At 43.7% G+C, this 11,729-nt stretch overlaps 1 protein-coding gene across 1 annotated transcript in view; it reads right to left on the bottom strand.

The window, feature by feature from the left end:
• Window positions 1-10,845, bottom strand: part of pcdh7a (protocadherin 7a) — a 41,999-nt gene extending 31,154 nt beyond the window's left edge. The window contains exons 1-3 of the mRNA XM_062025971.1: window positions 10,573-10,845; window positions 8,769-10,362; window positions 6,197-7,352 (exon numbers count right to left, since the gene is read on the bottom strand). Of these exons, the coding sequence (XP_061881955.1) occupies window positions 6,197-7,352; window positions 8,769-10,147 (2,535 nt within the window). The 5' untranslated portion in view covers window positions 10,148-10,362; window positions 10,573-10,845. The remainder of the gene's footprint in view (window positions 1-6,196; window positions 7,353-8,768; window positions 10,363-10,572) is intronic.
• Between the last annotated feature and the right edge of the window lie 884 nt (window positions 10,846-11,729).

Genomic DNA, 11,729 nt, shown 5'->3' with positions numbered 1-11,729 from the left:
ATGTATTCCATCAATAGAGTAGATCCTGCTCAAATCTATGTATTCCATGAATAGAGTAGATCCTGCTCAATCTATGTATTCCATCAATAGAGTAGATCCTGCTCAAATCTATGTATTCCATCAATAGAGTAGATCCTGCTCAAATCTATGTATTCCATCAATAGAGTAGATCCTGCTCAATCTATGTATTCCATCAATAGAGTAGATCCTGCTCAAATCTATGTATTCCATCAATAGAGTAGATCCTGCTCAATCTATGTATTCCATCAATAGTGTAGATCCTGCTCAAATCTATGTATTCCATCAATAGAGTAGATCCTGCTCAAATCTATGTATTCCATCAATAGAGTAGATCCTGCTCAAATCTATGTATTCCATCAATAGAGTAGATCCTGCTCAATCTATGTATTCCATCAATAGTGTAGATCCTGCTCAAATCTATGTATTCCATCAATAGAGTAGATCCTGCTCAAATCTATGTATTCCATCAATAGAGTAGATCCTGCTCAAATCTATGTATTCCATCAATAGAGTAGATCCTGCTCAAATCTATGTATTCCATCAATAGAGTAGATCCTGCTCAAATCTATGTATTCCATCAATAGAGTAGATCCTGCTCAAATCTATGTATTCCATCAATAGAGTAGATCCTGCTCAATCTATGTATTCCATCAATAGTGTAGATCCTGCTCAAATCTATGTATTCCATCAATAGAGTAGATCCTGCTCAAATCTATGTATTCCATCAATAGAGTAGATCCTGCTCAAATCTATGTATTCCATCAATAGAGTAGATCCTGCTCAAATCTATGTATTCCATCAATAGAGTAGATCCTGCTCAAATCTATGTATTCCATCAATAGAGTAGATCCTGCTCAAATCTATGTATTCCATCAATAGAGTAGATCCTGCTCAAATCTATGTATTCCATCAATAGAGTAGATCCTGCTCAAATCTATGTATTCCATCAATAGAGTAGATCCTGCTCAAATCTATGTATTCCATCAATAGAGTAGATCCTGCTCAAATCTATGTATTCCATCAATAGAGTAGATCCTGCTCAAATCTATGTATTCCATCAATAGAGTAGATCCTGCTCAAATCTATGTATTCCATCAATAGAGCAGTGGTTCTCAAATGGGGGTACGCGTACCCCTGGGGGTACTTGAAGGTATGGCAAGGGGTACGTGAGATTTTTTAAATGTCTGTCAAAAAGAAGTGTGAAAAGAAATGCAACAATGCAATATTCAGTGTTGACAGCTAGATTTGTTGTGGACATGTTCCATAAATATTGATGTTAAACATTTCTTTTTTGTGAAGAAATGTTTCGAATGAAGTTGATGAATCCAGATGGATCTCTATTACAATCCAGATGGATCTCTACTACAATCCAGATGGATCTCTATTACAATCCAGATGGATCTCTATTACAATCCAGATGGATCTCTATTACAATCCAGATGGATCTCTACTACAATCCAGATGGATCTCTATTACAATCCAGATGGATCTCTATTACAATCCAGATGGATCTCTATTACAATCCAGATGGATCTCTACTACAATCCAGATGGATCTCTATTACAATCCAGATGGATCTCTATTACAATCCAGATAGATCTCTATTACAATCCAGATGGATCTCTATTACAATCCAGATGGATCTCTATTACAATCCAGATGGATCTCTATTACAATCCAGATGGATCTCTACTACAATCCAGATGGATCTCTATTACAATCCAGATGGATCTCTACTACAATCCAGATGGATCTCTATTACAATCCAGATGGATCTCTACTACAATCCAGATGGATCTCTATTACAATCCAGATGGATCTCTATTACAATCCGGATGGATCTCTATTACAATCCGGATGGATCTCTATTACAATCCGGATGGATCTCTATTACAATCCCCAAAGAGGGCACTTTAAGTTGATGATTACTTCTATGTGTAGAAATCTTTTTTATAATTGAATCACTTGTTTATTTTTCAACAAGTCTTTAGTTATTTGTATATCTTTTTTTCCAAATAGTTCAAGAAAGACCACAACAAATGAGCAATATTTTTGCACTGTTATACAATTTAATAAATCAGAAACTGTATTTTACTTCTTTATCTCTTTTTTCAACCAAAAATGCTTTGCTATGATTAGGGGGTACTTGAATTAAACAAATGTTCACAGGGGGTACATCACTGAAAAAAGGTTGAGAACCACTGGAATATAGAATCCTTTTGAATCGGGAAAAAATCGTTTTTGAATCGAGAATCGTGTTGAATTGAAAAAAAAAATCGAATCGTGACCCCAAGAATCGATATTGAATCGAATCGTGGGACACCCAAAGATTCACAGCCCTAATATATATATATATATATATATATATATATATATATATATATATATATATATATATATATATATATATATATATATATATACATATATACATACATACATACATACATACAGGCTTGTAGTAGTGTTTTTTCCTGACCTAACGTATATTCCGCTCTACCCCGGTATTGAGCACTGTATAACTAATAAACCACGGAAACCTCAATATATATATATATATATATATATATATATATATATATATATATATATATATATATATATATATATATATATATATATATATATATATATATATATATAATACGTTCGGTCAGGAAAAAACACAGAGGCTATATCAACCCTACAAGCCTGTTTCGCAGGTTTGAGTAAGTATATATATATATATATATATATATATATATATATATATATATATATATATATATATATATATATATATATATATATATATATATATACACATATATATACATACAGACTTGTAGGGATGATATAGCCTCCGTGTTTTTTCCTGACCTAACGTATATTCCACTCTACCCTGGTATTGAGCACTGTATAACTAATAAACCACGGAAACCTCGACTATATATATATAGATACATAAATAGATAGATAGATAGATAGATAGATAGATAGATAGATAGATAGATAGATAGATAGATAGATAGATAGATAGATAGATAGATAGATAGATAGATAGATAGATAGATAGATAGATAGATAGATAGATAGTACTTTATTATATTTATATATATTATACTGCATGTTTTTTTACTGTAAAGAGACAACACTTAAACTGCAAATATATATTCATCCATCCATTTCTACCACTTGTCCCTTTCGGGGTCGCGGGGGGTGTTGGAGCATATCTCAGCTGCATTCAGGCGGAAGGCGGGGTACACCCTGGACAAGTCACCACCTCATCACAGGGCCAACACAGATAGACAGACAACATTCACACTCACATTCACACACTAGGGACCATTTAGTGTTGCCAATCAACCTATCCCCAGGTGCATGTCTTTGGAGGTGGGAGGGGCCTATCCCCAGGTGCATGTCTTTGGAGGTGGGAGGGGCCTATCCCCAGGTGCATGTCTTTGGAGGTGGGAGGGGCCTATCCCCAGGTGCATGTCTTTGGAGGTGGGAGGGGCCTATCCCCAGGTGCATGTCTTTGGAGGTGGGAGGAAACTGGAGTAGAACCCACACAGTCACGGGGAAAACATGCAAACTCCACACAGAAAGATCCCGAGGCCGGGATTGAACTCAGGACCTTCGTATTGTGAGGCACATGCACTAACCACCTGCCGCATATATATATGTACATATATATATATATATATATATATATATATATATATATATATAGTTATTAAGTTTAATATATTTTTAAAACATTCTCACTTTTCCTTAGCTACGTTGTCAATATGCAATATCGCAGTATGGGTTTTTTGTGTTTTTGTATTGACGACACTACTTCCTACAGGTTCAATATGAGCGTGTTGAAACACACACTTATGGCTAATACAACAAATATTTGAATCGGAATAAATTCTTATTATGATGATAATTTTTTAACTATGTAGAAGAATGAGTTAGGCGAACTCCAAATCATATATTTCTTTGAACCCTGCGCGTACGTGCCTGAATACCGTAAACGTTTCATTTTATTCGGGCCGGTAAACATTTGAATTAAATAAACTTTGTAATTGTGAAAAATATAGAGAATTGTGTTCTGTTAAAGCACTAGCCACTGGTGTTCTTTATGCTTACAACAATGTAACTGTGAGGAAGTTTCAAACAGCACCTTTAAGGAAACCCTCAATGAAAGCCCACATGTTAAAGTACAAGTGTTGAAACATGTCTGGCAATGCAGAAGGTGTCTGGGACCTAGATCCAGCCTATTGACCACCTCTGCCATACGCAGATGCTTGTTTTGAAGCAGAAGGTGTCTGGGACCTAGATCCAGCCTATTGACCACCTCTGCCATACGCAGATGCTTGTTTTGAAGCAGAAGGTGTCTGGGACCTAGATCCAGCCTATTGACCACCTCTGCCATACGCAGATGCTTGTTTTGAAGCAGAAGGTGTCTGGGACCTAGATCCAGCCTATTGACCACCTCTGCCATACGCAGATGCTTGTTTTGAAGCATTGCTTGTGTCTGGGACCTAGATCCAGCCTACTGACCACCTCTGCCATATGCAGATGCTTGTTTTGAAGCATTGCTTGTGTCTGGGACCTAGATCCAGCCTATTGACCACCTCTGCCATACGCAGATGCTTGTTTTGAAGCAGAAGGTGTCTGGGACCTAGATCCAGCCTATTGACCACCTCTGCCATATGCAGATGCTTGTTTTGAAGCATTGCTTGTGTCTGGGACCTAGATCCAGCCTATTGACCACCTCTGCCATACACAGATGCTTGTTTTGAAGCAGAAGGTGTCTGGGACCTAGATCCAGCCTATTGACCACCTCTGCCATACGTAGATGCTTGTTTTGAAGCAGAAGGTGTCTGGGACCTAGATCCAGCCTATTGACCACCTCTGCCATACGCAGATGCTTGTTTTGAAGCAGAAGGTGTCTGGGACCTAGATCCAGCCTATTGACCACCTCTGCCATATGCAGATGCTTGTTTTGAAGCATTGCTTGTGTCTGGTTCTCAGGGTCTGTTCTTTTCCTTTCAAAGGCCTCCAAGCTAGTTCAGGTGTTCACGTCCACATCAGTGAACATGCACAGGCCTGACAGTTAGGGACCTCTGCTTTGGAAAATGTTCTCTAAACGAGATCACCTTTGGGGTTAAAGCGACAATTCTTTTGCAACACCTAGCGTGACCACTGCATTGACTTTATACACACCAGAGAGAGAAATGTTAGTGGTTATTACCGCTCATCCTTCCTAGATTAACGGAGCCCTTTTAATACATAATGAGATGGACATTTTGTTGATGAAATGAGAAAGACACAGTTTATTTATACATTGTTGTCAAGTCTACACAGTTTGCTCTACAAGGCAGCTTGTTGGGAAATTCTCAGTTCCACAAGACCACACGCTTTTTTCTCCTTTTCCCGCTCATTCTTCTTGTAAACATGACTTATTCAGAGTTGAGCCTTGTTCTCAGGTACTTTGCTTCATGTCTGGATACTAATGCAAGGCATGATGCAACACACACCTCATCAATATTCAGGCCTAGAAAGCCAAGCGACCCTGCTTTAAGTGGAGTTTCCATTCAAATGAACGTGCTTCAAGCGACTCTGGAAGGCCAAAACTGGGCCAGTCTGTCTCTCTCTGGCTGCCTCTCTAACACAATATCACTGCTAATACTTTCTGCGTCTTACACACACACACACCTATTTCCCTGGGCTCGGTGTGCAATGTACTGTGAAACAAGAGCCACTTCAGTAATAAGCGTTATTTTAGTCAAACAGTGGTTAGAAGGAGTCATACTGGACAAAAGAAGAACACACTGCAGCATGCAGGATCCCAACAACAAAGAAGCCAGCGCTGCCAACAGCCCTCAAAAGATAAGCGGGATTCTTTATCTGGGACAAATATAGACACAATTAAAGTCCTAAAAATGGGACAAAAACTGCCAAACCAGAGTGGAGAATCCTTTTATTTCATTCTATCAAGGAAATGATCACCTTCCCACTTAAGTTTCAACAGCGACCATCCCTTTTAATTAGTACCCCCTCCTTTGCAATGTGATATCAGTGTGAGCGTTATTTGAATGGATCAAAGAACAGAATCATCTACGGCTATTATTTCCATCCCCGCCGAACAATCTGTGCAAACCAAAACAGGACAGTTTATGGCTTCTGTGCAGCAAAACAGACGTACCTGTGCTTCCACGAGGGAGGCGTTGACCAAGCTCTCGTTGATGAAGACGTGGACCAGGGCAGTGGCGCAGAGTGAGGGGGAGCCACTATCATTCACCCGGACCACCAGGCGATGCAGACCTCTGTGGCGCCGCTCCAGCGGCTCTGCCAGTGTGATCACACCGTTTGAGTGGCCGATCTCAAAGAGCCTGAAGGGATTTCCTCCAACCAAGGCGTAGTGAAGGTCGGCGTTTGGGCCTGTGTCAGAGTCTATGGCTGTCACGGTCCGGACAATAGTGCGGGCACTGCTAGCAGGCGGAAGGAGAGTGTAGGACTCATTGGCTGGAGACGTGATGGCGGGGGCGTTGTCGTTTTCATCAGTCACAAACAGCGATACGGTGGCCGTGGCGGTTTTACGTGGCTCTCCCCCATCTACAGCCCTCACGCGGAAGGTATAAGTGGACAGTTTTTCACGGTCAAACGACAAGGAGGAGAAGATTGTGCCTGTGTTGTTCTCAATGGAGAACACCTCCTCTTGATCTTTTGCACCACTTTCTCCCACAATCTTCTCATCATCCATCTCTACAAAGAGGCTGAGCTCCGCATTCTCACCTTCGTCAGCGTCGGTCACGGTGACCATGCCAACCGGGCTGTTGGCAAGCAGGTTCTCTTTCACGTAAAACGTAAACACTTCCTGAACAAACTTGGGTGCGTTGTCGTTACGGTCAGTCACCTGGATGACCACACTTGCTGAGCCTTGAAGAGGAGGGGTGCCTTTGTCCTTAGCAATAACTTGAAGTTCGTACCTCTCTTTTTGCTCTCTGTCCAGTACGCCAGAGGCACGGATATCTCCATTATCTGGATCTATGTAAAATGGTCCATTTGCTGCAGGGTCCAGGGAGTAAGCTAGCTCTGCGTTCTTGCCACTATCTGCATCTGAGGCCACCACTGTAACGACCCTCTCGTTGGGGGAGTTGTTCTCAGCGAAGTGGACGTCCACGACACTTTGGGCAAAGATAGGGGGGTGGTCATTATAGTCGACCACTCGCACCATCAGGGAACTGTTGCTGGAGAGACTGGGGCTGCCAGAATCCACTGCCACGATGGTGACGCTATATTCTTTAGTGACTTCGTAGTCCAGCAATGCCGAGGTATGCAGGAAGAATTTTTTCTTGTTCCTGTAAAAAGAGTTGAAACAGTTCATTTTCAAACTTTTAGCTGAAAAAATGTGCATTCTAATATACATAGTTACATCAACATAGTTGTGCGCACGTAGCTAATAGATCAGCCCTGAGGATCTCGTATACTACAGAGCCCTTCTGCAGAGTGATGATGTAGCAAAATGTGGACACCCCACATGTGTTTTCTACTCCCAAACAAAAGGGGAAGAAGTTGGCTAAGAATGAAACTCAAGGCCTGCCACATCGTTTAATGTGGCCCGTGAAAGCCTAGAAATAAAGCATTTAATCTTTCTTACTGAATGTATTTGTTCTTTCAATTTTGACAGAATATGTCAAAGTGCTGCATGCGATTGTATGTCTTTTCAATTTTAATATTATCTGATCATGCAACAAATAATACTATTAGGCTCCAGCACCCCCCGCGACCCCGAAGGGAATAAGCGGTAGAAAATGGATGGATGGATGGATGGATGGATCTTTTACAAACAATTGTTTTTGTTAGAATATAAATGAAAGCCAAAATATCTGTATTTCCCCATGATTATCAAAGAAAGTTAGCCAACAATTTGTACGTAAAATCTCAAATGCATTGGCAATTGCGTATTCTCATAAGGCGATTATACAGTAATATTAATATATATTTATTGTTGCAAGCAGCCATGACTGTGACGTAGCCCCGGATGAAAACCAGTTTGACACCTCTACCCTGCTGTAAATATTATCTGACAAATGTACCAAATGGTGGCACCGTTATTAAACCCAGAAGTTTGACCCCTATAAAGTGGATTGACTTGAAAGTTCTCACACATCTTATCAGGCCCTGACAAACACATGTGTGTCAAATTTGAGCGATGTCGACTTAAAAAACATGGCCCCCGTTCCAGGCACACTGTCCATGCGGATACAATGGCAGGACTCCATGGGGAACTTCTACCAAGTATCGTGTCTTCCATTTTAAGCACAGCACATAGGGGGCGCCACTAATCTCATTGTAAGTAATGACAGCATTCATTAAGATAACAGACTAATTAGCGCCCTCTCTCTGCATTTAGAACGTCGTTTCACAACCGACTTGGGAGCATTTGGCGAATGTCCTGATGCAAAAATATGACAAAATACGTGAGTGGGAAGACCTCTTGACTTCACTGAATATTTATGAAGTCATTTTACAGATGGTGTGACATTTTACCCACTTGGCTTTTGGTGAATGAGTGGACCACTTGAGCTAAGTTGGCTAAAAAATAAAACTGCATGAAACAAGACTTGTTTCGAGAGACTGGCGAGAGCAACACTCATGGAAAGTGGAAGTTCTTTCTTAGACGGTTTGTTTCCACCATTAGTCTGACTGCTTCATGACTCATCATGTGTGTCATCCTCTTATCCTAAACTGATCAAGTCTTTGGTACAACTTACCTGTCAAAGGCTTCATCTGCTGGTAAAGGTGGGAGCGCCGTTTCCCCAGCTGGCTTCAGGGTGAATGGGACGTCACCAACAACAGTACAAGTAACAGCCCCGTTCTCTCCTTGGTCTCGGTCTGACACTTGGACCAGAGCGACCGGCGTGTCCACCAGAACGTTCTCAGGTACCAACGCGGCTCCATCTCGCACCGGGATTCGTCCGATCTTCCGAATCTCTACAACCGGGACGTTGTCGTTTTCATCACGGACCGCCAGAATGACTGTGGTTCGATCGGTGCGCGGTGGCTGACCTCTGTCCCGAGCCGTGACGGTGAACCTCAGCTGAGCTACTTCTTCCCTGTCAATTCTGTGAAGGACGCTCAGCCATCCCGTGGCCTCATCCAGCCGCAGGAGACGTCGGACAGATTCTGTGGCCGCGCCAAAGACGTATTCCACCTGCCCGTTCACTCCGATGTCACGGTCTGAAGCTCTCACCTGGAGGACGGGTGTGCCCGGGGGCGCGTTTTCAGCCATTTCCGCCTCATACGTGGACCTTTCGAAAAGCGGGCTGTTATCGTTGACATCCGTGATGGAAACACGAAGCAGAGCTTGGGATGAACGTGGGGGGTTTCCTCCATCTCGAACCCGCAGGATCAGTTCATACGAATCTTTTTGTTCGCGGTCCAACATACCTTTGACAATGAGTTGAGGTTGTTTTTCACCATCTGGTATATCTGCTACTTGGAGTTCAAACACGGTGCTCCTAGCTCCTCCTCCATTGTCTCCACTCCTACCCCTCCTATCCCCAAGCCCGTCTACTCTACCTCCTGTCGTGCGTCTGGTTGACGTTGACCCACCGGCACCTTCTTGGATCAGCTCGTATCGGTCGATTCCATTTCGTCCAAAGTCTCTATCTGTGGCAGTGGGCAGCAGGTAAAGAGTCCCGATTGGACGATTCTCCTCCACAGAGAGCTGGAGAACAGGTGAGGGGAAGGACGGCGTGTTGTCATTTATGTCAGTTATGACTACACGGCCTTCGAACAAATCCACCCAGCTCTGCAGGGGCCCAATCACCGACACCTCAAAGTCCAAGAAGCACTCGTTTTCGTCAAAAATCATCTGGCACTGGGGCAGCTTCTCCCTGTCGATGCGCCTGGGGCCTGTCGTCAGCTCGCCGGTCACGTTGTCGATCTTGAAGAACTCGGAGCCGCTCTCCAGGGCGAAGGTGACGTCGCCGCTTCCCGTGCCTGCGGTGAGGCCCAGGTCTGCGGCCACGTTGCCTATCTTGACGTCAGGGGGGCCCTCCTCCGCTACGCGGTAGCGTAGAGCAGAGTGTGCAGCTGGTAGCTGAGTCAGCAGCTGCAGCAGCAGTAGGACTGCACCAAGTCTCTGCATGGCTCCCTCCTTTCTATATCCGACTCGGTTTGCTCGCCCACTCGGAGGCTTCTGTCCTGTCCTGTCCTGTCCTGTCCTGTCCTGTCCTGTCCTGTCCTGTCCTGTCCTGTCCTGTCCCGCTTTTATTCTGAGGTCTTGTCAACTTCTATTGCCACTCTTCTTTCTGGACACACTTTCTAGGTTTTAGTGTTATTGGGCAAAAAGCCTCCAGCGTGCTGCAAATGAAGGACACAAATAATCATCAGCGTTTCATGAAGTGACTTTCTTTTCATTCTGCTCACAAATCCTCTTTTTTTGCTCGCCTGTTCTCTCTGAAGTGAAACTGCAATGCAGCACTTTCCGTCCACACAAAAGAGAAAGCGCCGCACTGCTGCCACGACACCAGGAGAAGGGAGAGCACATCTTCTTGTAGATGTGCATCTTACCTTAGGAGCAGGTTCTTGATCGTGTTACCCGCCCGCAGTGCCGACACATCACATCCCCGCAACTTGCAAGGACACGCGAGCGCTTCCACGGCCACTTGACTCGAGAAGCAGGAGAAAACCAGCAAGGAAGTAAGCGAGATCTTCATTTAGCTCCTTTCTTCAGCGGGAGATGGCCGACAATTAGCAGCTAATCCTCGCCGGCTGCTGGCGGGATGTCGCTAATGGAGCGAGTGAAGATGCGGCTTTTTTTGCAGGAGTCCCGCCGCAGCATTCTCTCTCTCTCTCTCTCTCTAGCTCTCTCTCTCTCTCTCTCTCTCTCTCTAGCTCTCTCTCTCTCTCTCTAGCTCTCTCTCTCTCTCTCTCTCTCTCTAGCTCTCTCTCTCTCTCTCTAGCTCTCTCTCTCTCTCTCTAGCTCTCTCTCTCTCTCTCTCTAGCTCTCTCTCTCTCTCTAGCTCTCTCTCTCTCTCTCTAGCTCTCTCTCTCTCGCTAGCTCTCTCTCTCTCTCTCTAGCTCTCTCTCTCTCTCTAGCTCTCTCTCTCTCTCTCTCGCTCTCTCTCTCTCTCTCGCTCTTTCTCTTTCTCTTTCGCTCTCGCTCTCTCTCTCTCTCTCTCTCTTTGTCTCCCGCAGTCTCTCTCTCCTTGCACCTCTTCCTGCTAGTTCCTCTCTCACCTGGCCAGCTCGGGACTGCTGCAATGTCTCTCTGCTGCAATATTCTCTGGCCTAGTGGACTGTAACAGGAGAGTGTTTGGAGGTTGCAGAGGACAGACCTAACCCCCTCTCTCCATCCCTCATGCTGTCATATAGTGAGATTAAATGGCTTCCCAAACATGCGTGCATGCTGGCTACACATCTTTATTGTGGTGTTGATGAAATAAAAGAAGAGCGATGTGTCAGCCAGTGTCATACTTCTGCTGGTGCAGCTATTTAGTCGGGGGTGGGGGAAGGAGGGTGGGGGGGGTGGGGGGTGATCACACAACAGTGAAAAGGCTTCATTCATTGTTTTAGTGAAAGAGGCGTTCGCTGGCACACATCCGAGTGGGAAATCATAATAGTGGTGGCATGCTGCAGTCATTTATTCTGGCTGAAAAGCCTGCAGTGGGCAACATAGGTAAAGTGCTGCAGACAATACCTGCAACACAACGCTGACATAGGTGAGT

Source organism: Entelurus aequoreus, linkage group LG18 (assembly GCF_033978785.1).
Source record: "Entelurus aequoreus isolate RoL-2023_Sb linkage group LG18, RoL_Eaeq_v1.1, whole genome shotgun sequence".
NCBI lineage: Eukaryota > Metazoa > Chordata > Actinopteri > Syngnathiformes > Syngnathidae > Entelurus > Entelurus aequoreus.
Note: the sequence above shows the minus strand (reverse complement) of the source record. Positions and strands in the feature narration are given on the sequence as shown.